Genomic DNA, 26,300 nt, shown 5'->3' with positions numbered 1-26,300 from the left:
TTTGTCTGTTACGTATTCATTGCATTGCAATTGATGTTTAAATTGTGTTGCTGAAACATGACATTTAATGGCAGTCAGGCCTTACCTGAATGTTTCCCACTGGAAGTGGAGCACATGAAATGGAATAATCGCAAAGACCTCCATTTTCTAAGTTGAAGCTTCACTTAGTAAAAACATTGAGTATGACTGTAATTACCCCAGCTAGCACTGATTTTACATATATGTGGTCAGCAGGGCAGCGCCCGTACTCTGCTCTTAGACATACCATGTTGCTTGTCATTGCAATCCTATATGCTGAAGATGTCAGGCTATTGATCGACGTAAATCAAGGAGGTGTGAGGGGGATTATAATGTATTAACAAAGCTAGAATGTCTGTCTTGAATGTGCTTGCATGCACATAAGTACATTTGTGCGCGCCAAAGTTTGCCTGTGTTAGCATATTAAAGCTAGAATTACTGGATTTGTCAATGCTTCTTTTTAATTTTTGGTCTTGTGTGATCAACTAAGTATTGTTTAAAGTAAATCACGTGGCGTGAAAGTTAGTAGTAGTTGCTTCGATGTGGAAGGAAAACTTGCCCAATATGTATTATTGAGTCTGTGTTGTGGCAGCTAAAAGTTCTAAGTAATTTTCAATTAAAATAAGTGAAAAAGTAGCAATTTTTTCATTGGACGTTTGTTGCAGGCCAGGACCCAAGAGTACATTTTATTGCTAAGTGGATACATCCAATCCTATCTGCAAACAATGGGGCAGATTTAAGTGCCCGAGCGCCTCCTTGCGCCACATTAATGTAATTTTTCTGATGCTAATGTGGACCAACGAGGCCAAAATTGCTGCGCCAAATTTACAAAGTGGTTTGCACTACATTATGCCTGTTCCAGGCATAATGTATGCAAATGGGGCTTTCCCCCACTAGAGGGGGGCGAAAAAATGGTGTGAAGAAATCTAAGAATTTTCTTTGTGACATTTTGTTTTGGCATTTTTAACAACTGCTTACAGCAGTTTACAATGGACCTCAATGGGCTTTGCAGGATTAGTGTCAAACCTTAGTTCCCTAACTACTGCCATGATGCACGATATCTTCGATAAGACACACACATGGTGGCGCTAGTGGGGAGCTAAGGGCAGCAAGAAAAGTCACGCTGCCCTAGGTGCAGCGCCACTTTTCTTAAATCTGGCCCATAATATTGTAGAATTACTTTAGTCAGCACAGCTTAGAAAAAGAAAGAGACAAGCACTTCTTATTGTTTCTTAAGTTCACTGTCTGAAAATCAAGTCCTAACTCAGTTAAATGAACTCACGTTATACACCGCAGACGAATAGAAACACATCAGTGGCTCTGGCTGAGCCAGTCGAGCCCATCATATTATGCTCCCTGAAGAGATTTCTGATTGGTCTGAGGTTATATTGTTTCCTCTTTCCTTTTTGAGGAGGCTGACAATGCTGCACCTTATGGCTATTTATTCCAATCACACAAACATAAACAATCAAATTTGACACATAGAAAGCATGCAAAATCACACAGCATGTCCTTGCCTTCGAAAAAACCTTCATTACTTCTTATGTTCAGAGGCTATTTCAGCAAAGAAGGAAAGTAATTATTTCTGGCAGTCGGTAATTAGAGTATAGAGGGGGCGGGGGCCACACATGCACTCAAGCACACACACAATCACCCATTCACATCACATACTCAAGTATACCCGTGCATTTATACATACATGCATGCATGCACGCACCAGACATTAAATAAAAACATAACACTTCCCTTCTGCAATCTCTGGAGGGAAGCCTCAGAGGTTTCAGGAGGGTTTGGACTGCTGCTTCCTCTCACTGGCTCGTAGGTATGCCTGTGAGCAGAGGCAGCAGTCCCTCACTCATTAGAGTGCGAAAGGGTCAGTGAGAGCAGCTGCCCCCACCCCACTCTGTGACGAGGTGTTACTGACTGACACACGGCCCTGGGCACTTCAGGGCTTATAACTTGAAGTGCCCAGCTATGTGGCAATTGTAATCGTAATTGTATTTATATGTGCTTACTATCCCTGAAAAGAGCGTTTTGGGCTCAATGTCCCTTTTCATGAGGGAAAGGCCCTCAAGCCACTTTGTCAAGTTGTGGAGGTCACACCCACTGGAGCTGAGACATCTTCCGTCTGGCAAAGTTCAGCTCAGGCAGCCAGGAGTCTGGGCATTTATTGCATGTCTAGCTCCTGGCTACCTGACCTGGAAATAAATAGTGTCTTTCAGATTGACCTTTGCTCAATCTTTCGTAACTTTCTGCTTATGCGCTTTCCATATTGCTGGTAGCTTAATTAAAGACAAAATGGCTGCTGCTTTTGATGTTTCAAATGTGTGCTGATCTGTTTTTGACAGAGCAAATTGACCACAAGTGTTTTGTGTACTTTTTAATCCTGAAATAGTCAGCATAACTATGTGCACGTTCGAAAAAAATTCAGATGTTAGACAAGAATACAGCGCCTTTAAACTTCCTTTCATTCACATGAGAAGCAACAGTCAATTTAATGGAGCCTCCAAACATAGCATTGCAGCTGTAGGACTGCTAGGGCAGAATCCAGAGTGTCAGAAACAAAAGGCAGACTTGGCCTACCCTGTGGTTACTGTGAAAACACAGAAAAAAAGATCATGAACCGGCAGAGGCAGCTCCGCCATTAAGGCAGAGGAGAGTTGCCCTTCATCCAGCAGCAGCAGCTGCAAAACCTTTACTAGAAAACGATAATACACTTTGTTTATTATAATTTTCTTTTAAAGGGGTGGGGCCATGGGGTGATGAGCAGTGAGGGGGAGTGCTCAAACACACATGCTCTCACACACACAAAATCATAAAGGGAAAGACAGACATTGTATGGCACCCTGGAAGAGGGAAGCACTCAAGATCGTATAATATGTCATGGATATTAGACATAGCAAAATGCACCCTGGGATTGGGAAACAAACAACAGAGCAGTTGAATGACAGAATATGCAGGAAAGAGTATCATTCCACAAAAATATGTTAGCCTAAATATCTATAACCAAACCAGTGTTAGAACAAGTCATTGTAGTATAGATTTATTAATAATTCACATGCATGTATTTTGGATACACATATGTATTGCCAAACTATATATAGGTGAAGCTAAGCATAGTAAATTGATACTTACTGATAAATTCTTACTTTCACAATATTTTGGTACGATTATTCCATTATATTTTTTATGATGATAATCCGTCTACAATAATACAGTAGTATATTCACCAGACAGAGTGACTCACACAGGTCACCACTACTGAGATAATGCACTGGCATGTGGAACTCAGAAATGAGCATTTGATGAAAGATAGTTTGCCCAAACGCCTTTGACTTTTAGATGCACTAGTCTAGCGTGATCAAATCCCCCCAGCCCTGCATGTTTTCCAGAAGAAACAAAAAAGACCTCAGCACGTGTTGCTTTCTCTACCTCATCTTCCCATGTCATGATCCAGTGTACGCCTGGTTGGGTTTTCAAAGGAAGGCTTTAGCATTCAATAGCAGTACCCTGTATTGTTTTTGTGTCTCAAATTGATGCTGATAAAAATACATTTTTATATTTTGACTGCGCACGGGAACAATGAAATGTTAAGACAAATTCATTTTTTGGTATCAGAATTATGAAAAAAAGGCGAAATTTCATCTTAAGACAAATTAATTTTATTATCATTAAAAAAGCATGATTTCATGTGTTCATATGAACCACATAAAAAATTGATAATTATCTTAAAAGCTTGTGAATACATTATTTTAATTAGCATACTTATGTGTATGACCCACTTAAATAACTAACCCACTGGGGCTCCATCCATACAATAAGCTCATGGGGCACAAATCATTTATTCCCTTGCCAGGGATGCATGAACAATGTACCATGTGTCATGTCTTCAAAGGTACTATTTGTTCTCTTGTATCAATTGGTATAATGCAAATAACAAAATAATAGAATTCAAAGGTGACCATTTTGAGAACGATATTCCTAATGGAGTCAAAATATGATATAATCAAAAATGTAAGGCATGTATCACTGAATACGACTAAGCAATTGTCTGTGACTTTAAATGAAATTAGGATCTGTAACTTGCTGAGTTGAATAACTATTATTGTATTATGTGTATTAGAAATATTACCTTATGAAGACTGTCTTTGTGGTTGATTGTCACAGTTGATACATTTACAATTGTTTATGAAAATACACCCAATCGTGAGCAAGACTCACTAGTGAAGTTGAAACTTCTCAGGATCCATTTAGTAATATGGTAGTATATTGCAATTTCTCTTGTCTGTTAAAATTACAAACGACTCGGCCTTTTGACTCATAATTTATGAAGTCACCACAGCTTCTCAATGGCGATACTGAACTATATACATATATCAGACCATATCACCCGTATATATGGGACTATGTCACCCATGCATATATACACACATGAACATATGTATATATGCATATACATATCCATGCATACATCTGTACATATATACATTTGTAAATATATACATATGGACAGACGGCATCAGGAATTTTTATATGCTCAATTTTTGGTCTACATGTCAAGTTAAACCTAATGTGGGATCTTAGGCTTCACCGTCCTACATTCTTCTAACTTCATCCACAACCAGCAGAGTATATACAGTGTTACAATGAGGACTTAACCCAGGCTGGTAATTGTGCTGAAAGATGCGTTGTGGGTGCTGGGTTGTCGAACCATGATACAGGAAATTAGAAACAAGAATAAAAATGATTTATGTTGCCGAGATGGATATTAATCAGATACTGAAGAAGGAAACAGGGGAAAGAAGTGATTAACTAATACAAATAAGTATAGGAAAATATTTAATCTTGGGCCTAGGGGCATGAATAAGGCACATTTTACAGTGCAAGTAATATTTTAAAATTCTCCTCTAAGGATAAAGATCCCGGGAAGGTAACTGGGATCACTACACTTAGTGCTATTCCTGTTCCAAATGAGGAATTGCTGATTTTATCTCATCCGTAGACTATCAAAAATCAGATGTATTCATGTAGGAAATGTTTTATGGGTTGGTCGCCGCACATAGTTGAGGGGGACACAAACTCTTAGAGATGGTTTTCTAGACATCACTAATTGAAATAACATCAAGGTCACATGTTGTACTCTTAATTAATTCTGGTGGGACACTTCATACGGACAGCATTAGCTATCTGTTAAGAGTGCTCTTGTCATCAATACAACAAAAATAAGCATAAAGTAGTTTAGAGGAAGAGAGTGGGATTGGGGATCAGCCGTTAGTTTTGTATGATTTTTTATCGGTTTGCCGTTGCTTAGATGCACTATCCATCATGGCCATGGGGTTTCCAGGATGGTTACATTGTTCCATTTCGTATCTCATTAGATTTAGGTGATGCAATGTAATTAGAAGTGAAAAATGATAAGTAGCTTGCCATTGAGACACCCTGTATATTTTTTTGATATATTGACTTTGCTGGCAAAATAGCATTTTAATTGTTGATTTGGGGCCTTACTGCTGACTACCTCGGTGCCTAACCATTTCTGCTTGAATAAAAAAAATTGCCTTATCAAAACAGATCTGAATAGAAAACAACTATTGGTCAACAAAACTCTTCTACCCTAACAGAATACCCACAACACTAATACAATAAGTTATTATGTAATATTCTGGCCTTTAAGCATCTCATAGCTCAGACCCCAAACATCCAGCCACACACTATACTTATTCTTAACTAACCTATAAGACATCATCATATAGCTTAAACACACCGTATTGCCTTTCCCTCGGTAACTTTTGCCCCTGTTACTCATCCTATCTTTTTTTAAAAGTATTTCTTTATAAGCATTTTCATTATAAGCTACACAGGATTCAGGTATCTCGTACAAAAACAACAAGCATAACAATCAACAACAGTAACATTCTCGTGCATGATCATAATATACTACAGTATGCATCGCTAGCCCAACCAAACCTCACCCTGTAATCACCCAGTGAGCAGGTTACATCAGCAGGCACCCCTAAGAAGCCCAGGTCAAGTAGGGGTCCTCATTTCATCAATGATAGGTATTCAGTCAGTGTTATTCAGTGTTCACTCCTCAATGGCAATCATGGGCACCAATAAGAGAATGTTGCTCCGGCCAGTGATGAATACTGCAGCTCATCTCTATCTACCACATGCTGGCCAGCATCCAATATCTGAAAACTAGTTGGCATCTGTCACGGCATCAGAAGGTTAGGTCAAAAGATAGTCCTCCAAGTGAGCTGATCCCTACAATTTACTAAATCCTGCAACCAGTCTTTAAATTTCAGTGTGCTGTCTCTGTCCCATTTGCACGCAACTCGTCTCTTAGCAAGTAGTAGGCTGAGTGAAACGTACTTCTGGAATCCCGCTGTAATGTCCCTAGTGTGTTTCAAGATTGCCACCAATGACGAGAGGGTGATTGGTTGAATAGCCATGTGTGATAGGGCAGTCTCGATCTCTCTCCAGTAACACAACATTTTGGGATATGACAGAGCCAAATGGAGGAAATCTGCCCCCTCAGCCCACTTCTAGCGCATATATTTTCCGAGTGAAGAAGATATTTGTGTAATCTTACCAGAGTGTAATACATCCTGTGATGGAATTTATAATGGATGATGCGTAGTCTGCTATTCGAAGCAACGCTCCCCATTTGCTGACAACAATAAAGTCACTGTGCATCAGTGAAAGGGGTGCCTAGTTCCAGGTCTGAACCCTCTTGGGCTTCCCCCCTTTCCCTGTATGTCTGTTCTTGTTGTGCCGCATGGTATAGGATAGACACCTGGTTGTGAGGCCCTTCCAAATTGAGTAGTATATGTAGTGTATTGAGTGGGGAGGATTCCCAGGGGAATTCAAGGGTGGCAGTTTTAATGTGTTGCCACAACCTGATGTATAGAAAGGCATCTAGCGGTGTCTGTGTCTTAGCCGCAAGCAATGTGTCACAATCAGCAAACTGGCCATCTCTATAGAGGTCTCCCCAAGTGCTGACTCCAGCCCCTGTCAGCCTATTTCAGCAAGCAATCTCGCATGTAACTGGTACGGCAGCTTGGCAGTTAAGTGGAATGGAAGACAAGTACATTAGTGGCTTTGCAGCCCTTTTGGTCAGGTGGCCCCACAATGCGTTTATGCAGGCAACGTTGGAGTCTAGAGGAGCTGCGGAGTGTGCCTTAGGTCCCAAGCAAGTGGTGGAGGGATGGGGGCCGTGTATCCCTGCTCAATGTCCAGCTGTGACATGTAAGGGGGAGGCTTGTACCAGTAGATATCATACTGAGCTTGGGCACATACATAATACAATTCCATGTCTGGGGCTTCGAAGCCGCCCTGTTCAAACGGCGAGGTAAGCAGTTCCCATTGCAGCTGTGATTGCTTGCCTGCCCAGGCTAGGCAAATCAGCTGTAACTTGAGCATTAAAAAAACAAATGTCACCCAGGCGAGTGCAGGATGTTAAGAAACAGGTAAAGCAGTTTGGGCAGTATGACCATGTTCATGACGGAAATACAGCTGGTCTGAGGTAGGGACATTGATATCCAGTGAGAGATGCTGGTCATCACATTAGACAATGCAGAGCCATAGTTCACATGCAGCAGTTCCTCTCTGTCTCTGGACACCTCAGTGCCCAAGTGTCAGAGACTTGAATCACACCACTTCAGTGGGAAGTCCGTTTGGAATCTGAGTGGGAGTGATTAAGGGGAAGATATTTGATTTCTCCCAATTGATCTGAATACCTGACTGTCCGCCAAAGTGAACAAACCTCACATAGCACTGCATTTAGACTGTCCCTGGGGTCTCTAAGGTGCAGTGTGATGTCATTCGTGTACAGCAACACTAATATGTGTCTGGTAGGAGTTCTGATTGCATATTGTCAAGATGCTGTCAAAGCATAGCAGCCAGTGGCTCAATCAAAAGAGAAAACAACAGGGGCGATAAGGGACACCCCTGGTGGGTGCCTGAGTGATATTGAAAGGTGCCAAGCTCATACCATTTACTTGAACTTGAGCAGTGTGGTTAGAATACAGGAGTGCAATACACGACAGAAACCCCGATGCGAAGCGCATCTGCCGGAGCACAACTACCAGATAGTCCCACTCCAGTGAGCTGAAAGCCTTAGTGGCATCAAAAAAGACTACAATTGCAGATAGGTCAAATCTTTGTAGCAAGGCAGTGTTCACAGATTATGGGAAGTAGCCCTCCCAGGGATAAACCCCAATTGGTCCGGATCTGACCAAGAATGTCATCAAGAGACTAAGGTGAATTGCCAAAACTTGCGCTTGTATTTCAGCATCACAGTTGATGAAGGACAGGGGCATCAGCCTGCTTGTTAGGTTTGACTAAGGTGATAATCATGGCTTTCTTCATGGGGTGGGAGGAGACCATCATGTTTTGCTTCATAGGAAGCTGCCTTCAGCATCGTTATGAGCCTGCCGATGTAAGTTTTGTAACAATCCACTCTTAATCCATCCGCCCCAGGAACTTTACCGGATTGCAGCTACATTATGGCCTCTCTTATCTCATCGTCATCAATATCTGCTGCCAATAATTCTCACTGCACATCACTCAACCACCCCAGTGTGACATCTTCTAAATAGGCATCTGCATCTACCTCTTATCTTCTAGTTGAGGTGTAGAGATTATCATCAAATGTTTCAAACACCCATAATATGTCTGAGATACCTCATTATAGGGCGCCGTCATTGTCTTTAAACTCAGGAATCGTGTTCGCAGAGCGGAGCGCACATATCGTAGTAGCTAAAGCATGTCCCAGTCTTTTGTCCTCCCCATATTTGCCTCGGTAAAGGCATTCCTGTTCTGAAGTTTCCTGAAATTCAGTCAAGCCAGTCCTGATTTGTTTAGGTACCCCAAAATCACGGGACTTCTCCAGCAGGGTCTCTAGGGATTTTAGGGCCACATGTACTAAGCATTTTGCACGTCGCAAATGGCGAATTGGGCCGTTTACAACGTGCAATATGCAATTTGGGATGTACAGACCCATTTTTGCCATTCGGTAATATATTTACCGAATCGCAAAAAGAGTTTTCGAGTTGCAATTAGGAATTGTGAGTCACAGTCCCATGTATGATTGTTTTGTGACCGCGAATGCGGTCGCAAAACAATTGCAGTTAGCACCAGTTTCAAACTGGTGCTAACCCATTCGCAAACGGGAAGCAGTCCACATTGGACCCCTTCCCCTTTGTAAATGGTTGCGAAAACCTTTTTTTCAGAGCAGGCAGTGGTCCTAGGGACCACTGCCTGCTCTGAAAAAATGAAAAGACAACTTTTAATTCTTTGTTTTTGAAATGCATCTCGTTTTCCTTTAAGGAAAATGGCTGCATTTAAAAAAAAAAAACAGCTTTATTTAAAAGCAGTAACAGACATGGTGGTCTGCTGTCTCCAGCACGCCACCATCACTGTGAGGGCAGCCATTCCCAGTGGGGTCACAAATTGCGACCTACCTCTTGAATATTCATGAGGTAGGTCATTTGCGACCCCATTGGGAGTCACAAACAGTGTCATTGACATTGTTGTGCATCAGGTTTTGCAACTCGCAAATTGCAAGTCGCTATGACTCGCAATTTGCAAGTCGCAAAACCTGAAGTTCGTATAGGTGGCCCTTAATGTCCTCCTCCATATTCTTAAGCGTTTCCCTAATGGTGCGTAGCACACCCTCGCTCTTAGCCAGGCATAGGCCTCACACTGTAACCTTAAAGTCTACCCATACTGTACATATCTTAGGCACTGTATTTCGTTTTCTGCAAAAGAAGTCGCAAATTTCTTGACTAAGTTGTTCCATAAATGGAGTATCTAAGAGAATCTTTAGAGAGAGCCTCCACAGTGCAAGTGGTGCAGTGACAACTGGAGGGCTCAGTTTCAAGAGGACTGGAGAATGATTTGAATATGTGCGGGCCATATACACAATATTGCGTACCCACGGCCCAAGTGCTCGAGAGAGAAGCCAATAGTCCAATGTAAACCAGCTGGCATATACCGCTGTATGGAAGGCCCCCTTTGCCCTCTGCAGATGTAAATGTGTCGGGCTGCTGAACCATGTAAGATAGAGGAGCTGTTCATTCAGTCCAGGTCTGCATTGAGAGCAGCTAGAAGTCCCCCCCCAGAGTATTACGTGGACCCAATATCTGCTATGTGGCCCCACAGTCTATCAAAGAAGGAAGGGTCGTCAATGTTTGGACCATAGCAGTTGTCTGTGGTGAGAGAGGATTGTGCCATCCTACCTCTGATCAGGGTGTAGCATTCCTGCTGATGATTATGGGCTCCCTGTGGAATATACGGTGTACCCTTGCACACTAGTATCGCCGTGCCACAGGAATAAGGGAGGTAGGTAGCAAATTGTCTGTAACAGGCCCATCATGTAGCAAATGTGGTGCACGGTGCATCATTGAAATGTGCCTCTGGTAATAGTGCTTAGTGTATGCTGTGCCTGTCTAAATAGGTAAGTATGTGCCTGTGCTTGCAGCGGTTACCCAGACCCCTTTACATTCCATGTAAGAAAGTTGATGCAGAGACTAGGACAATTAGTCTGCATACCTCCTGCACCTGTCAGGTGCTAGGGGGGTCATTATGCACTGTTGAGAGGACCCAGTATGGTGGTACGGTGTCAATATGCTTTGCCAGGCCGATAGCAGCAATATGATTAAGCAAGAAATCAACCAACATTGTTTCCTTCCCACCTACTACCCACACTGGCAACCCAGTCCCGCCAGGAATGTTACACTCCTCATAAACCCAAAAAAGTAAAACCAAAAAGAAACATCAGCAACCCCTGCCACATTTGGTCGGTGATTTCTAAATATGACAATAGAAGTTCAGTTATAGCTAATAAACTCAGGGGTATGCTTTAGGAGTGTCACCAAGATAGCCCTGCGGTACCACCTCGCCAGGGTGAGGGTGTCTGGGGAAAGTCATTTTTCGCCCCAGATAGTTCAGCAGGAACTCCGTTATACAGTGCACTCGTGGCAGCTGTAGCCAGCACACATAATCAGAACACAGTTGAAAAGGGGCATATGCACATGTAGCCATAGTGACAGTGCTATATTTGGGTCAGGGAAGTGACATATTGTCCATTCAGGTACTGAGCACACCTGGTTACCCTTGCTCAGACATAGGAGATGACGTCCGGGTTGGCGACGACTCATGGTCTGCCGGGGAGGCCCATGCGGCATTATGCCTCAGAAAGTCTAGAGCTTGTTGCAGGTAGGTGAAGATGTGATCTCTGCCCCGGTATGAGACACATAGACATGCCGGCTATAGCACTGCATATGGGATATTCGCCTGCTGCAGTTTCTGTTTGATGGTGATGACCTTGCTGTGTGCTCCCTGCACTGCGATAGTGAAGTCTGGATAGATGGGAACTAGATTACCTTCAAAGTGCAACATTTGCTTGTCTCGGGCCAAGTGCAAGGCAGCATCCCTGTTACAATAGTTTAAAAGTCGATTGATTATCAGGCGGGGAGAGCCCCAGGCAGTGGTCTAATTGTTAGTGCCCGATGGGCTCACTCTATCAACATTTTGGAGAAGGAGTCAATGCCAAAGAGGGTGGTCAGCAGGCATTCCACAAACACTTCCATTCAACCGGTATGAGTGGACACAGGAATTCTCATGATATGTAAGCTTTTTCTATGAGATCTGTCTTCCAAATCTTCATCATTGGAGGTTATTAGTTTGAGTACCTTCTCCATATTTAGTAGCTGCTCCCCCCGAGTCAATAACTTGGAGAAAAAGTCAGCCAAAGGGGGTGGTCAGTAGGTGTTCCACAAACACTTCTATTTGCCCAGTATCGGTAGACTCAGGAATACCCATGGTAGGTAGGCTGTTTCCATGGGATCTGGCTTCCAAATCTTTATTCTTACCGGATATTAGTTTGAATATCTTCTCCATATTTAGTAGCTGCTCCTCCCAAGCAGTCACATTGTCTTCAACCCTTGAGATTCTGTGCTCAGTGCCTATCAGATGTCCATCCTGTTCTTCTAGTTTGTTAGTGATGGTGTCCATTCTAGGCACATATTGTCCATCTTGTTCTCAGTGGTTGTCAGGCTGTGTTGCATGGCCGCGAGTAGGGATTTGATATTGCCTGTGTCAGAGGCTCCCCCAAGTGGAAAATCCTCCCAGGCCATTTGATCCAAGCAACTCCCCTGAGCATGGGTACATTTGTGAATTGAAGCTCGTTTTGGCGGCCATCGGCTTTCCACATTGTGACGCACAGTAGAGTTTATAAAGGAGGAGTTCTTGCTGTTCAGGTGACAAGGGCCCCAAAAGTTGTGTCGCTGGTTTGTATGACACTGTAACATCCTCAAAAGCTAAGTGCAAGGGCAAGGCATTCCACAGGCCAAGGGTTCCACCACACCTCAGCAAGAGGGGCACGTGCAGACCCAGATAGTGTAGAAGAGGGGTAGGGCCTCAGCCGTAGAAGCAGGCAGGGTCGCAAGTGATTGAGGAAGATTGCGGCCGTACAGGCCCTGAAAATCCCACAGTAGATACCATGGCACAAACCCCATTACAGGCACCTGTAAATGAGGATAGTCTTTTATGGAGTGAGTGCAGCACAGTGGAGATGTAGTGGGGGTGCGCACATGTAATAAAGCATCAGTGCGTTAGCCACAGGCTAGGTCCATGCAGCAGTGGGGTCATTCATCAGAAGTAAAGATTGCCATTTTAGCCACCTTCCAGTGATTTGAGCCGGTTAGAAAAGTCAATGGTGACTCAGGCGCCCCCCCCCAGCATTTAACACTAGGCCTTCAAGTGTTTCCAAAAATCTCCGTATGGCACCCAAGCAGCGATAAGTCCAAATGGCAGTGTCAGCTCCCTCCACCTAGCCCCAGCAGACCCGAGCACCAGCCTGAGGGAATCTGAGACAGACAGGCAGACAGGCTCTCCCAGAGGCCTGCAGCCAGGGTGCCGCGATAGGCCACGTCCGGGAGGCCCACGCAGCTCGTGCATGGTCGGACGGGCTGCGCTGCAACAGAGACAAGAAAATCTCACAGAGGTAAGTGTAACCAGGGAGAGGAGTCCCCCAGCAATGCTGCCACGGCCGCCGGCCCCGGTCCAGAACACAAGGTTTCTGCTATGCTGCAAACCTCATAGGCCACCCACCGCTCCTTGCTGACCGCTGCCCACTCTCCTCACCTCCGCGGTGTTTGAGCCTCCAGTTGTTTCTCCTCTGAACTGGGGGTTGCCACGTAACACCCCACTATGAGTCAGGTTGAGTCGGGTTGATTCAGTGCAGCTCCTGGGGCCTTTGCTCACTGTGCCTGGCAGATCAAGCGCCCAATGCGCTCGCTCAAGTCCGCCATTACAGGCCCGGGGCGCACTGGATCACGTCAGGGCCATTATCATATACATGTGGGTTCCGTACAGCTAGAGGAACACTCTGCTGGAGCAAATGTCATCCAGCAGTGTCCACACCCCACACAACTAGGGGTGGATGCCTACTGGGGCAGGAACTTGAGAGATTTGTGACCTGGACCGCAGGAGTCTCACGTCCCTGTGTTCATCTTGGTCGCTGGCTCCCTTGCACCCCGCTCATCCTATGTTAAAGCAGCATCATTACCTATCCAAATCTCCTTGCAAATCCCGAGCTGGAATCAATCGACCAGTAACGATCGAGCCCTCAGTCTGTACTCCAACAGATGACTTCTATCATGTCAAACAGAAAAACCCCAAATAGGTGTTTTCATGTCCCTCCAATGGTTTCATACCAGAATATCAAGTTGAACAGTAAACACAGAAAAAAAACTACAAACCTCATAATTCATTTCCATTTCAGAAAACAAAGGAGAAGGTCTATTAATTATTTACCATTGTGTGTGCATTTCACAAAGTAAAGATGTGGGTGTATGCTTTCCTAGAGACAGGAAAAAAATACTAGCCCTTTGTCTGAAATATCTACTTTGCAATATGTTTCTATTTATACTTTTTGGGTGAGTCACTTATAACGTATTAAGTTGAGCTACTAACCCTTCTTACAATACCTACCTATCATACCTACCTAACATACCTGTCAAACCTCTCTACAATATCTACTAATCTAATGTCTAGAGTAACTAACCTATACCTTCCATACCTTCCATCCATACCTAACATATCATACTTAACCTACCCCATACATAACCTGACGTAGCTATCTAGCATACCTACCAAACCTAACTGCATACCTTCGTACTTACCATACCTGTTTATCTATGATACCTACCTATCATACCTAATATACCAACCTTACCTACCCAATTACCTACACACCTGCACACCATACTTATAATACCTTGACCATCAAGCATTACCTTGCATTACTTTCCATTCCTACTGTTCCTACCTTTGACACCCAATAAGTTACTATACCTAACTTCACACCTAACAAACCGTACCATAGCCAACCTTTGCTCGACCTCTGCGATGTTTGCATCTTGTTCTAACCTTGAGGTGGTGTTTTGTGAAAATTAAACGTTATGTTGAAGGGAACTTTACAAACAGCTTAAGTTACCACAGATTCAACATAAAACACTTCTGTCTAAATTCAGCAGCCTCTTGTATCCGTCTACTGTAGAACACATCAGGAAAGTGCCAATTACATTTTTAAGGGCATACAATGTAAATACCATTGCTTCTTTAAAAAAAGGAACTTTCAAGGAAGCATATTTTACTTCGTTGCCCAGGTTCACTCCTTGTAGTTTGGCAATGACCATCCATTAACACAGCATGTGACATCAATGTGAAGTTAGAGCTTAGAGCAGCCTACGACGTCCACATGTTTTATTTACTTTGCCACAAGATTAAATCGAAGACAAGCTTTTAAACACCAAAATGTTGAATATTCTAAAATACCAGCACTTGACATCACATGGCATCCAAGTGCTTTTGAATTGCCACATCCACTTTGTTGCCACCTTTTAATTCAAAGGGAGGATTGCTCATTGTGTGTGTGTGTGTGGGGGGGGGGGGTGCACAGAATGCTTGAGGATGCCCAGAGAAGCCCATGGTGTGATGCAAAATCTGTGTTAGACTCTAAGAATGTTTGATAGAAAAGAAGTAGCCAGTTTGTGATTCTGAAACATGTCACTTCAATCTTCCAGAGCATATTTCCAAGCCTACGGTTTATCCGTTGGTAAATTGTTGTGGGAGCCAGTCTGGCACCAATGTGGCAATCGGATGCCTAGTGACTGACTATCTCCCTGAGCCGGTGGAGGTGACTTGGAGCAACGGCAACCCTATCTCAAATGAGGTGAAAATCTACTCTTCATTTGTGCTGAAAAGCACTCAAAAATACATCCGAAGCAGCCACCTGTATGTCCCAACATCAGACTGGGAGAGCAAGAAGTACACCTGTACGGTGAAACACCAATCCACAAGCCCTGAAGTCAGCCATACCGTGTCAAGTTCAGGTAGGCACGGTATATTCAATAGGCCAGAGGCCCCTCTTGATGTCAGTGATGTTTTTATAGTCAGTGAGAGTTACCTTTATTGATGTAAATATGTATGTCTCTATGGTCAGCGAGAGACAACTCACTGGATGTCCATGTATATAGATCCATGTTCAGTGAGATTAACTTCTCTTGATGTAATGGTACATATTTCTATGGTCAGGAAGAGGCACCTTTCTTGATGAAAATATATATGTGGTCAGTGAGAGTCAACTCACTTGATGCCAGTGTATTGTATAATGATCCATGTTCAATAAGATCCATTGATGAAAATATTCTTGTCTATATAGTCACTGAATGACACGTATCTTGAAGTCAGCTCATGTTTGATAGTCAATGTTGAACAGTCCTTTGCAAATGTATTCATTTTCTGCTATCTGAAGGGCACATCTTTAACTGTCAATGTATATTTCTGTGATCAGTCAAGACCCATTCTTGAAGGCAATGCATATGATTCCTTGGTCAGTGAGAGGACCTTGCATGATGCAAACGCATACATGTTCAGTAAGATGCTCCTCTCTGTAAGTAAATGTATACACTCCTATTCTCAGCAAGCTCTCTTCAAATCGCTACATATGTGTTTGCAGGGAGGGAGCAGCACCTCTCTTGCTATCGATGAATATGTTTCTATTGTCAGTGGGAGTCACCTATCTTTATGTCATTGCATACGTTTCAATGGGCAGTGTAAGTTACCTTTCCACCTGGTCGTGTACATCTCTCCTTAGCAAGATCGAACTGGGACAGAAAATTGGCCCTAAGCACTAAAATAAAAGTTCCCCCTTTGTAAATGAAACAACTAAACTAAAGTGGTCCCTGCTTGCTAATAGGGGGAGTTCTGGACTTGTAAAAACATCCTGTAAAGGTGTTTTGCTAGCTGTGGAAGACTGCAAGGGTTTAAGCTTGCTGCAGGAAATGTTTGTTCTAATATCAGGGAAGTCAACAATGAAAGCCGACCCAGCAGACCAGAAAGAGGCCCACAAACAGCCTTAGCATTGCCGACACACTGACCTGTCTGACCAGCCCTTATAGCACTGACTGTCTGATTTACCCAACAGGCCACTGGCCTGCCTGGCTAGCCATTCAGGCATTGCCTGATTTCCCTACCGGCCAGTCCTCACTTGTTCTTTATTCAATGAGATGTGAGAAATTAGTGAACATGTATTTCTTTTTCTATATCCAGTTTGTGCATCGAAGCAGATCGACCCGACGGTACAGCTCTTGCTCCCATCGTGTGAGGTCGATAAAATCCAGCTGACGTGCCTTCTCACCAACTACACGCCCAGTGGCCTGAACGTGAAGTGGCTAGTAAATGGCAAGATAAACATCGAAATGTCCAAGTTGAGCACTTTCAAGGAGTTCAAAGCCGACAGCAAAACCCTTGTGGGCTGGAGTCTCCTACGAGTGACCAAAGAGAGCTGGGAGAAGGGAGACACCTACACGTGCAACGTGATCCGAGAAAAATCGAAACAGCCGTTCTCTGAGATGTACAACATAAGCAGGTGCTCAGGTATGTGGAGAGTCATGAAGAGGGGCGGGATGTTCACTTGCATCACCGTGGTAACACGTTGGTACTCCTCTAAAGATAGCTACATCTCATCTGAATAACATGTAAGACCTAAAACCTACAATAGGTTATTGATGGACCCAGTACCCACTTCCTAGCTTGCAATGTGTAATTCATCAAAGCTACACAAATCTCTGAATTACAAGTATTTAACATTGGGACTTATTTATGTCACCTGAAAGGTGATGGAGTTTGGTCCTGTAATGTTACATCCTGTTCTTTTGTTACATTCCTAATCATAAACCATATATCTAGAATCTTCAATTAAACACATGTTAAGGTTGCACTTGGAAACATAAAAAGGTAGGGAAGACTACAATAAGGTTGGAAATGAATCCTAGCCATTCCGTTATGTTACAAAGTAATGTTTGTCATATATACATATATATATATTCACTGAAAAAACGAAAGGTTACATTGACATTATAGTTACAAAATAGCATTAAAAAGTAGAAATTCTGTGAAACAAGGTTTGTGCCATTTTATGAATATTTTTAAAACATTCCATAAAATGCTCATACACTCTGCTCCTTCCTGGAATATTTTGGAGTAACACGTCAAGTGGGAGTCAAGAAACAGGAAGGTTCAAAAACTTTCAGCCCTATTCACAAAGGCAAACTGAGACAAGTGCAACGGCGCTCTCTGACTTCATTTTCTTGGTTTGGGACCCAGGGATGAGGTCCTAGGTCCATCCCCTCCAAAATCCAATGGGGCTTGACGTTGCTCCCTCACAATGGACCTTTTGCCGGAGATGCCCAATGGTGCTCCCCGGCTATTGCACCTTCTTAGGGGCGGCTCCCAGGCCCTCTCCCTCTCTGGGGGGCATGTGAAAATCAGCGGTGGAGCCACACTCACTTTGTCACTGGCCCTCCCTTGGGGTCAAAAGTCACATACATTCCCTCAGGGATATCTTGGGCACCCATGGGCCACTATGGGTGATCATGGTCTCCTTTTGCTCCTGGTGGGGAGCCCTGGCCGTCTGGAGCCCTTCCTTCAGGGCTCCTGGCCTCAAAGATCCCCAACTTGGTAGGGAACCAGTCTCACTGACTCCCTGTGCCAGCCTTTCATTTGGGTGCCTCTCTATCTCTGAGCAGGCCACCCTACTTTTGCAGAAGCTCAGTCTTTCTCCCAATTGTCCCCCAGATGGAGTAAGATGATCAGCTTACCTGGTCCTAGGGTGTGTCCCACTGAGTCTGGAGTCAATCAGGAGCAGAGTCCTTGCCCCAGTGGGCTTTCAGGGGAATCTTCTTTCCAAATGTTCTTGATGCCTGCCGCCAGTCCCAGTGTTCTGCAGAAAACCACATCCAAGAGAGAGCTCTCTCCCCTGTGCAAGGCCTTTTAAGTGGGGTCAGAAGTGTCCAGCAGGGCTGCACTTCTGGCTTATCCTGATGTGCCACATCACCTCTCTGCCCCGTTCTCAACCTTCCTGCACAGTCTTCTGGGATAGCTCAAAATAGCATCACCCAGGAGTCAGTTGTCACAAGTGCTCTGAGGGTCTCAGCTCCCCTCTTCCCTGTCATTCCTGCTGGGACCTCCCCCAGCAATTCCTCCAAGGAGCCCGTCCTAGTCGAGTGGCCTGGGGCAGGCCTGGTTCCTGGCACAAGATGACAGCTGGCTGACTGATGCAGGGACCTGTTCCTGCTGCTGGAGAAAGCAGTAATTAATCCAGCCCAGCAGGTTCACAAAGGCCTGGACCCTAATCCTGAGTTGATTCAGAGAAAGATGACAATCCTGAACGACATACAAGCTGTACATATATGCTTTTGTAACCTACTGCACTGCTCTTTTCATACAGGTTACAGTGTACATTGGTGCAACTCTGGAGTCTGTGGACCCTAGGGAACTGGATTTACACCCTAGGGCAGCCTTTCCCATTGGAATATAATGGAGTGTCATTATAGTCAAGACAGTAAAGCAAATTGACTACCTCTTACATGTGTACACCCACATCATAAGGCCTATTTCAGGTCACCAACCAATCTGAATTGTCCCTTCTGTGCCAGGCTACCTGGGTGCATTTCTTGGGAGGCACATTACAGGAGTCTTCCACGCACAGCCCTCACACAGGTGCACATGTGTGTGCACACATGATCACGTGTAACCAGTCCTGAGTCTCTTAATCTTGCTGCATTGAAGCAGCCTTATCTTAACAAGGTGGCACCGGCGATAAGCATGTGCAGTCTATTTTACCATCAGTTTACTGTGGGTGAGTCCCAGACTATGAAGCTCCTGCACAGTAAAATGTCAAAAACTGGGTGATCCAAGAGCAAAAGAAAATCTGGGGTGACCAGATAGTCATAACTACCCTCTCAGGGAACCATGTGCCACAATAACAGAAAAACAGCTGAATTGAATTATACTAAATTTGGCAAAAAGTTAGATCTTTACTCAGAATACTTGCTTTTCTTGATTTGGTGGAAATTCATCAAGGTGTTTGGAAAACGTTGCATAAAGATGTGCTCAGCTGGTCATTAAGGCATTAAAGTATGTATATCTGGCCTGCTGGTGCCCCAGTATGCTCTAATTGGCACTTTAAAGGGAAATCGTCAATCCTGATTTGTTGGCCACAACCTGTACAATATGTTGGTTCCCCAATTACAGGACTCAGGGACATGGTCCCTGCAAACTGAAAATGAATTAGAAAAATAAGGGGTCAGGGTGAGAACACTTTGATCCAACGGACACATGGGGGCTGTTAGAAATGGGGTCTTTGGTTGGCGGTCAGGTTACCCCCTGTCCGAGCAAAGACCCTCACTCTACTCAGGGTAAAGGAGAATCACCCTCAGTTAACCCCTGCTCACCCCCTTGGTAGCTTGACACGAGCAGGCAGGCTTAACTTCATAAGCAATGGGTGAAGTATTTGTACCAACACACAGAATAACTCAGTGAAAACACTACAAATGACACAGGTTTAGAAAAATAGGTAATATTTATCGAAACAAAACAAGACCAAAATGACAAAAATCAAACATACACAACTCAAGTTATGAATTTTGATAGAATTAGAGTCTTAAATCATTCAGAAAACAGTGAGAAATATGTTAGCATGAAAAAGTACCTGGGTTGTATCAAAATAACACAGCACAGGCAAGTGGGCATTGAAAAAGGCCAGCGATGGGTCAATTTCTCACTCGCAAGCGAGACCGTGCGTCCTTCCTCCTCCGGTCGGGTTGGCGTGCCTCATTTTTTCCTCTACGCAAGAAAGCGATGCATCGATCCAGACAGGCACCCTCGGGTCCAGGCAGACTTTGAGTTGTTTTTCCACGCCCAGCGGTGTTGCATGGAAAATCCGGTCGCACGGTATCACTAAACCGCGCTGTGTGGGGTTTGCTTCGTTATCAGCCTCCGTTAGTGGGTGTTGGCAGAGTTTCTCCAGCAGTGTTGCGTCGATCTTCCAGCTGCGATGCAGGTGGAGCATTGATTTCAGCCGCGAAACTGGCAGCGCGTCGTTTCTCAGCCGCGTCACGGAAGGTGCATCGAAAATTTCCTCGCACAGCAGTTTGTGCGGGGAATTTCAGTCTTGGTCTGCCAGCTTCACCTTTCAAGGGCCCAGGAACTGGATAGAGCACCACTTGGCAGGGCAGGAGTCAAAGCAGAGAATGCTGGCAGGGGAAGTCTTTGATGGCCCTGAGACTTCAACAACAGGAGGCAAGCTTAGGTCAAGCCCTTGGAGATTCTTCACAAGCAGGAATGCACAACAAAGTCCAGTCTTTGTCCCTTTCACAGGCAGAAGCAGCAACCTCTGCCTGTGAAAGGGACAAAGTGATCCTCTCCCCCTTCACTCGCTCCACAGACCCATCTTTTTCTCCAGCAGACAGGAGGTCAGGGAGAGGCTCACTCTCTTCTTCCACCCCCATCATCTGTTGCTAGGAGCATGGACAGTTCAGTCAGCTCAAAGTGTGGCTTGAGCCAGTTGACATGCAGGACCCTTAAAGGGTTCCTGGGAGTCCGCAAGTCCACCAGGTAGGTGACTTCATTCTTGCGCTCCACCACCTCAAATGGGCCAGTCCACTTGTCCTGGAGCACCCTAGGCTCCACTGGCGCCATTACCCATACTTTTTGTCCAGGCTGAAACTCGACCAGAGTGGCATTTTGGTCATACCAGTGTTTCATGTCTTCCTGGCTTGCTTCAGGTTCTCCTGTGTGAGACCCCTGAAGCAGGCAGTCTGGTTTCTCAGGGCCAGCATGTCACTGAACACATCCTGGGGGGGTTTACTAGGTGCTTTCTCCAAAGCCTCCTTGACCAGACTCAAAGGTCCTCTTACAGGGTGGCCATACAGCAGCTCAAAAGGACTAAATCCAAACCCTTTTTGAAGCACCTCCCTGTAGGCGAACAGAAGGCATGGCAAGAGGATGTCCCACTTACGCCTCAAGGGCTCTGACAGGCTTATGATCATGCCTTTCAAGGTGCGGTTGAATCTCTCAAACAGACTTCATATAAGTAGATATGAAGTTGGTACCCCTATCAGATACCACTTCCTTGGGGAACCCCATGTGGATAAAACCACCCATCAATGCCCGACCCACCACAGGGGAAGTGATTGACCTCAGAGGAATGGCTTCTAAGTACTGGGTGGCATGGTCCACCAAGAACAGGATGAACCTGTTGCCCAGGGCTGTCTCGGGATCCAGAGCCCCACAATGTCAATATCAACCCTTTCAAGGGGGTACTAACTACAGGAAAAGGTTGGAGGAAAACTTACATTCCCCCCACTCTTGCCACTTGCCTGACAAGATTGACAAGACCTACAATGAGCATCTGAGTGCCTGTGCATTAGGGGCCAGTAGAAGTGGGTGACAAGCTGTTCAAAGGTCTTGTCCTGCCCCAAATGTCCTGCTAAAGGCACATCATGAGCCAACCCCAGGAGGAAGGCTCTGAAGCACTGGGGTACCACTAGTACATGGGCTGACCCAGACTCAGGAACCTTAGGCTCACTATACGGGAGGCAATCCTCCCAGTAGATCAGGTGAGATCCTGGCTCCTTGCCAGCCGTCTGATCTGCAGCCTGCTGCCACAAACCCACTAGAGTAGGGCATGTCTTCTGTGCCTCATAGAATGCCTCCCTGGTGGGTCCCCTTTCCTGCTGCCACTGAGACAGCTCAGAGACCTCTCCCAGTTCAGCCACTTGTTCCCCTGTAGGCTTTGGGGCATCACCCTCAGGCTCTGCCTCCTCACAGACCATGGGAACTTCTGGTGCCCTCTGCCCTGCCTTTTTGGCAGCCCCCTGGGCCACTGTTTCAGGCTCCAGGGGCTCTTGAAAACCCTGATGGGCTGCCATTGACATGGTGGATACGCATACCCACCCAGGCAGACCCAACATCTCCAAGTGTGACCTGTGTTCCACCTCCTTCCAAGGGGAATCCTCCAGGTCATTGCCAAGCAAACAATCAACAGGCATGGTTGGACTCAGAACTACCTTCAAGGAACCTGAGACCCCCCCCCATTCAAAGGGACCCTGTGCCACTCTGCACAGGCACTCTTAGTTGTCCACTGCAACTACTTGGTGAAGTACCCGGGGATCTATCTGCTCTTCAGACACCAGGTGACTCCTCACTGTAGTCACACTGGCTCCTGTGTCTCTCAGACCTTCCACCCTCTGTCCATTGATGGTTACCCACTGCCTGTACTTTTTAGTGTTCTCAGGCACTAGAGTCCTCTGGACCATCTCACTGTCCCCTAGTGAGATAAGGGTCATCTCAGCTGGCTCCCACCCACCTGGAACCAACTCCTCCCCAAGCGCTACACTAGCCAAACCCTGGGACTGGGCACCAGTGGGTGCCGGTGTACTCTTGAGGCATTTGGGGTCCCCCTCATATGACCCAGCTGGTCACATGCATAACGCTTACGTGGGGGACCCCCTTCCACAGGTTTCCCTTTGGAGAACCATGGTTTCTTTTCACTGGGGGGCTGCGAATCCTCACCATGGGAAATAGGTTGGGGCCCTTTAGAGAACCACCCCTGTTTACCCTTACCCCCCCTTTCTTCTGAGAAGGACCCTGCCCACTCTTGGCATGGTCTCCCCCATACCTCTTGTGGACCCTGGTGCTCTCCCAGCGGTCAGCTTCCTGTGCAAGCTTCCTGGGGTCAGTCAGCTTGCAGTCAATCAGGTGCGGGCGCAGCTCTGGAAAGCATAAATTGTACAAGTGCTAAGTTCTAAAGCCCCTCATATGTTTTTTCCTTACTGCCCTTCACCCAACCATCCAGTGACCTGCAGAATGAACCAACACATTTCAACCATGTTTGGGGTTCCTTCCTCCTATAGGACCTGAAATTTCCTTATACTGCTCAGGGGTGAGACCATATCTTGTGAGTAGGACATCCTTCATGATAGTGTAGGTAAGCCCCTGAGGTTCCCCTAAGGATGTCAGAGTATCCCTCTCCTCTACCTCAAAGTGCTTCCACAGACCCACCCCCCAATGAGCTTCAGGGACCAGATTCATATGGAGAGCAGACTCATACCCCTTGAACCAAAATAATATGTCATCCTCCCTGTTGTAATCTTTCACAAGATCGTTAGGAATGTGTACCCTCCTCTCAGGCTGAACTGTGATATTGCTGCCACCATCTCTAGTGGACTGACTTCTCTGATCTAGCTCCCTCAAGCTAAGCTCATGAGCCAGCAGTAGCTTATTTTCCTCAATAGCTATCTTTCTCTCTTCCCTCTCCTTCTCCATCTTGAGCTTGAGCTTCTCCAGCTCCAATTTGTATTCCCTCTCTGCCTGTCTGTCCTGTAACTCTTCAGGTATCAGACCCTTGGAAGAGACACTGCTACCTGCCCTGGAGACTCACTCCCTGGACATAACAGGCCCACCCAATAAACCATTGTGAATGGATTGCACCTAATCCTCTTCATCCTCCTCCTCCTCTGTGTGCCCCTCAGCTTCCTTGGCTGTTACCCAGGCCCTCAGTGCCTTCTGCAGCTCCTCCTTCCTGGTGGAGCATTTAATGGGACAAGCAAGGTTTTCGCAGAACTGCTTTAACTGGGCAACTGTATAGCTCTCCAGTTTCTCTAAATCAAAAGCAGCTCCAGCTGATGCATCTCCATACTGAGACATGATGAAGAGTTAAGAGTGCAAAGTTCCAAAGGCAGAAACACAAGTTCCCAAATGAAGTAAAAAAAAAAGTCAATCAGGGGATCAGAAAAATATGGAAGTAGAACAAAAAGAGTCCCATAAGAGAAAAAGCAAAATCACAAGAAAAGTAGAATGGGGTCACATAATGGTCTGCACTGAAAACAGTAGGGTACACTTAATCACTGTATGTCAAGTACAAATACAAGTCCAATCCAAACCGCTGATCACCAATGTTAGAAAAGTGGTCTTTGGTTGGCAGTCAGGTTCCCCCCTGTCCAACCAAGGACCCTCACTCTAGTCAGGGTAAAGGAGAATCCCGCTCAGTTAACCCCGCTCACCATCTTGGTAGCTTGGCACGAGCAGGCATGCTTAACTTCAGAAGCATTGTGTAAAGTATTCGTACCAACACACACAATAACTCAGTGAAAACACTACAAAATGAGACAACACTGGTTTAAACAAGCATTTGCAATGCAATGGGTCTCCGTTTGCTCAAGTTAGAGCTATTAGCATTGTAAACTCCTAACGGAACTTTTCTTGCCACATTCATTGAAAATTTAAAGTAAAACAGTTCCACATAACTAATCGGACTTTTCTTGCCATATAAACTGTAAAGTGAAAGTTTCACATAAGCGAGCCGATGGCCACCATCAGCACAAAGCAGACACACAAAGGGAAATAAAAGTTTGCTCCCAGTGAAACCTATCGGCAAAAGTGCAATTATCCATGTAACCAGCAAAAGTGCAACTATCTATTTAATCGGCAAAAGTGCAATTACCTATGTAACAGGATCGATGTCATGCAAAGCGCTCAACTACTGCCCAGCAACATCGCACTGCGAAATAAAGAGAAAAACTACTCCAGAAACCAGATGGAAAACATCGAGCCTTGTATGTTTTCAGTAGTTGGTCGGTGTGCTCGAGGAGTGCTAAACACCGGAAAAGGTATGACATATGCATGCCTTTCACTAATGAAAGCAAGCAGATTTGAAAAGTCAAGCCCATGAACCAATGAAAGTGACTGATGTGACATGGGCGTGGTTAGAAGCCCAAAGAGAGATTACAACAGGGGATGGAGCATTTTGCGCTCGCCCCTAAAAAGGAGTATTCAGAACATAGGCACAATGAAAGGTGAATGCCCTACCGCTGGCTGTCATGAGCCTTCCTTAAGTAGGAATCAGAGACAGGCAAAAGGGCAGGCCACGCCTAGGAACTTCCCCACCTTTAACAATAGAAACTGGTGACCTGACTCCGAGACACGATGTCTGGTGTACAAATGGTGAATGACAGAGGTAATTTACAGAACACACAATTGTAATCACTTAGTGCTGTTCAACAGAACTTCCAATGGGAGCCGTAGTAACCTGTATGGAGACAACGGAGATTTCAGGAGGTGACTCCCTCATTTCTAGGCATGCTCGATACACCTCCAAAAGTGGGCGCCCTATGCAGAAAGCAGTTTGAACCAATGAATGGAGCATCAAAGCCTGGGAGTGGAAAGTAGGATTTAAAATCAAAACCTAAGAGGTGTGTTGCATACATGTGACAGCACAAAAATTGAGAACGGTTTCAGAGTTCTGAAATTGAAATACCTACGGGGAAGATGCAGAATCGTACTTTGTACAATAGAGATAAAGATGAGCAAGAAGTGAGTCAATGGTCACTGCTTTTAAGGCTGAATACTGAAAAGGCGGTCCAGTGCTAAATAAAAAAAAAAAAAAAACTCAAGTCCAGAAAAAGTATACTTAGGAGCCTGGGACGCCAGATACCAAAGAAGCCTAGTCTTGATTCCACCTCATGCCCCTTTATTCAAACACTCTACACTTCCTATCCCTTTATCTTTCTCTTGCTGGTTATTTTTTATCCCTGCTTTCTTGTTTTGCCAAAGCTTTTGTGTTTTTTTCTTCCTCTTCATTTTTCCCTTTTCTGCCTCCCTCTCTCTTGCTCTGGCTCAAAATCTGATGAAGGAAAATCAGTTCAGGACCCCAGAAGTAAGTTCCAGTTAAGAACCGAGGCTGCCTCATTCAGAGTTCCCTTCAGGAGATTGCAGGATATTTCCGCAGCACTGTGTCATGGCACAGGCAGGGAGCAGATGTGGGCAGGGTTGGGGCTGATCAGAATGTCTGGGTGGACAGCAACATTCAGTGATGTCACGAGGTCCAATAACATGAGACAGATCTTGCACTTGGATGTCCTCTTTATTAC

General features: G+C 45.1%; 1 protein-coding gene across 1 annotated transcript in view; it reads left to right on the top strand.

Annotated features, from left to right (window-relative positions):
- The first annotated feature begins 11,153 nt into the window (after positions 1-11,153).
- Positions 11,154-26,300, top strand: part of LOC138302214 (uncharacterized) — a 219,562-nt gene continuing 204,415 nt past the window's right edge. Inside the window, exons 1-3 of the mRNA XM_069242546.1 lie at positions 11,154-11,238; positions 15,111-15,419; positions 16,639-16,965. Coding sequence (XP_069098647.1) covers positions 11,154-11,238; positions 15,111-15,419; positions 16,639-16,965 — 721 coding nt within the window. The remainder of the gene's footprint in view (positions 11,239-15,110; positions 15,420-16,638; positions 16,966-26,300) is intronic.

This window comes from Pleurodeles waltl, chromosome 6 (assembly GCF_031143425.1).
Source record: "Pleurodeles waltl isolate 20211129_DDA chromosome 6, aPleWal1.hap1.20221129, whole genome shotgun sequence".
Taxonomy (NCBI): domain Eukaryota; kingdom Metazoa; phylum Chordata; class Amphibia; order Caudata; family Salamandridae; genus Pleurodeles; species Pleurodeles waltl.
Note: the sequence above shows the minus strand (reverse complement) of the source record. Positions and strands in the feature narration are given on the sequence as shown.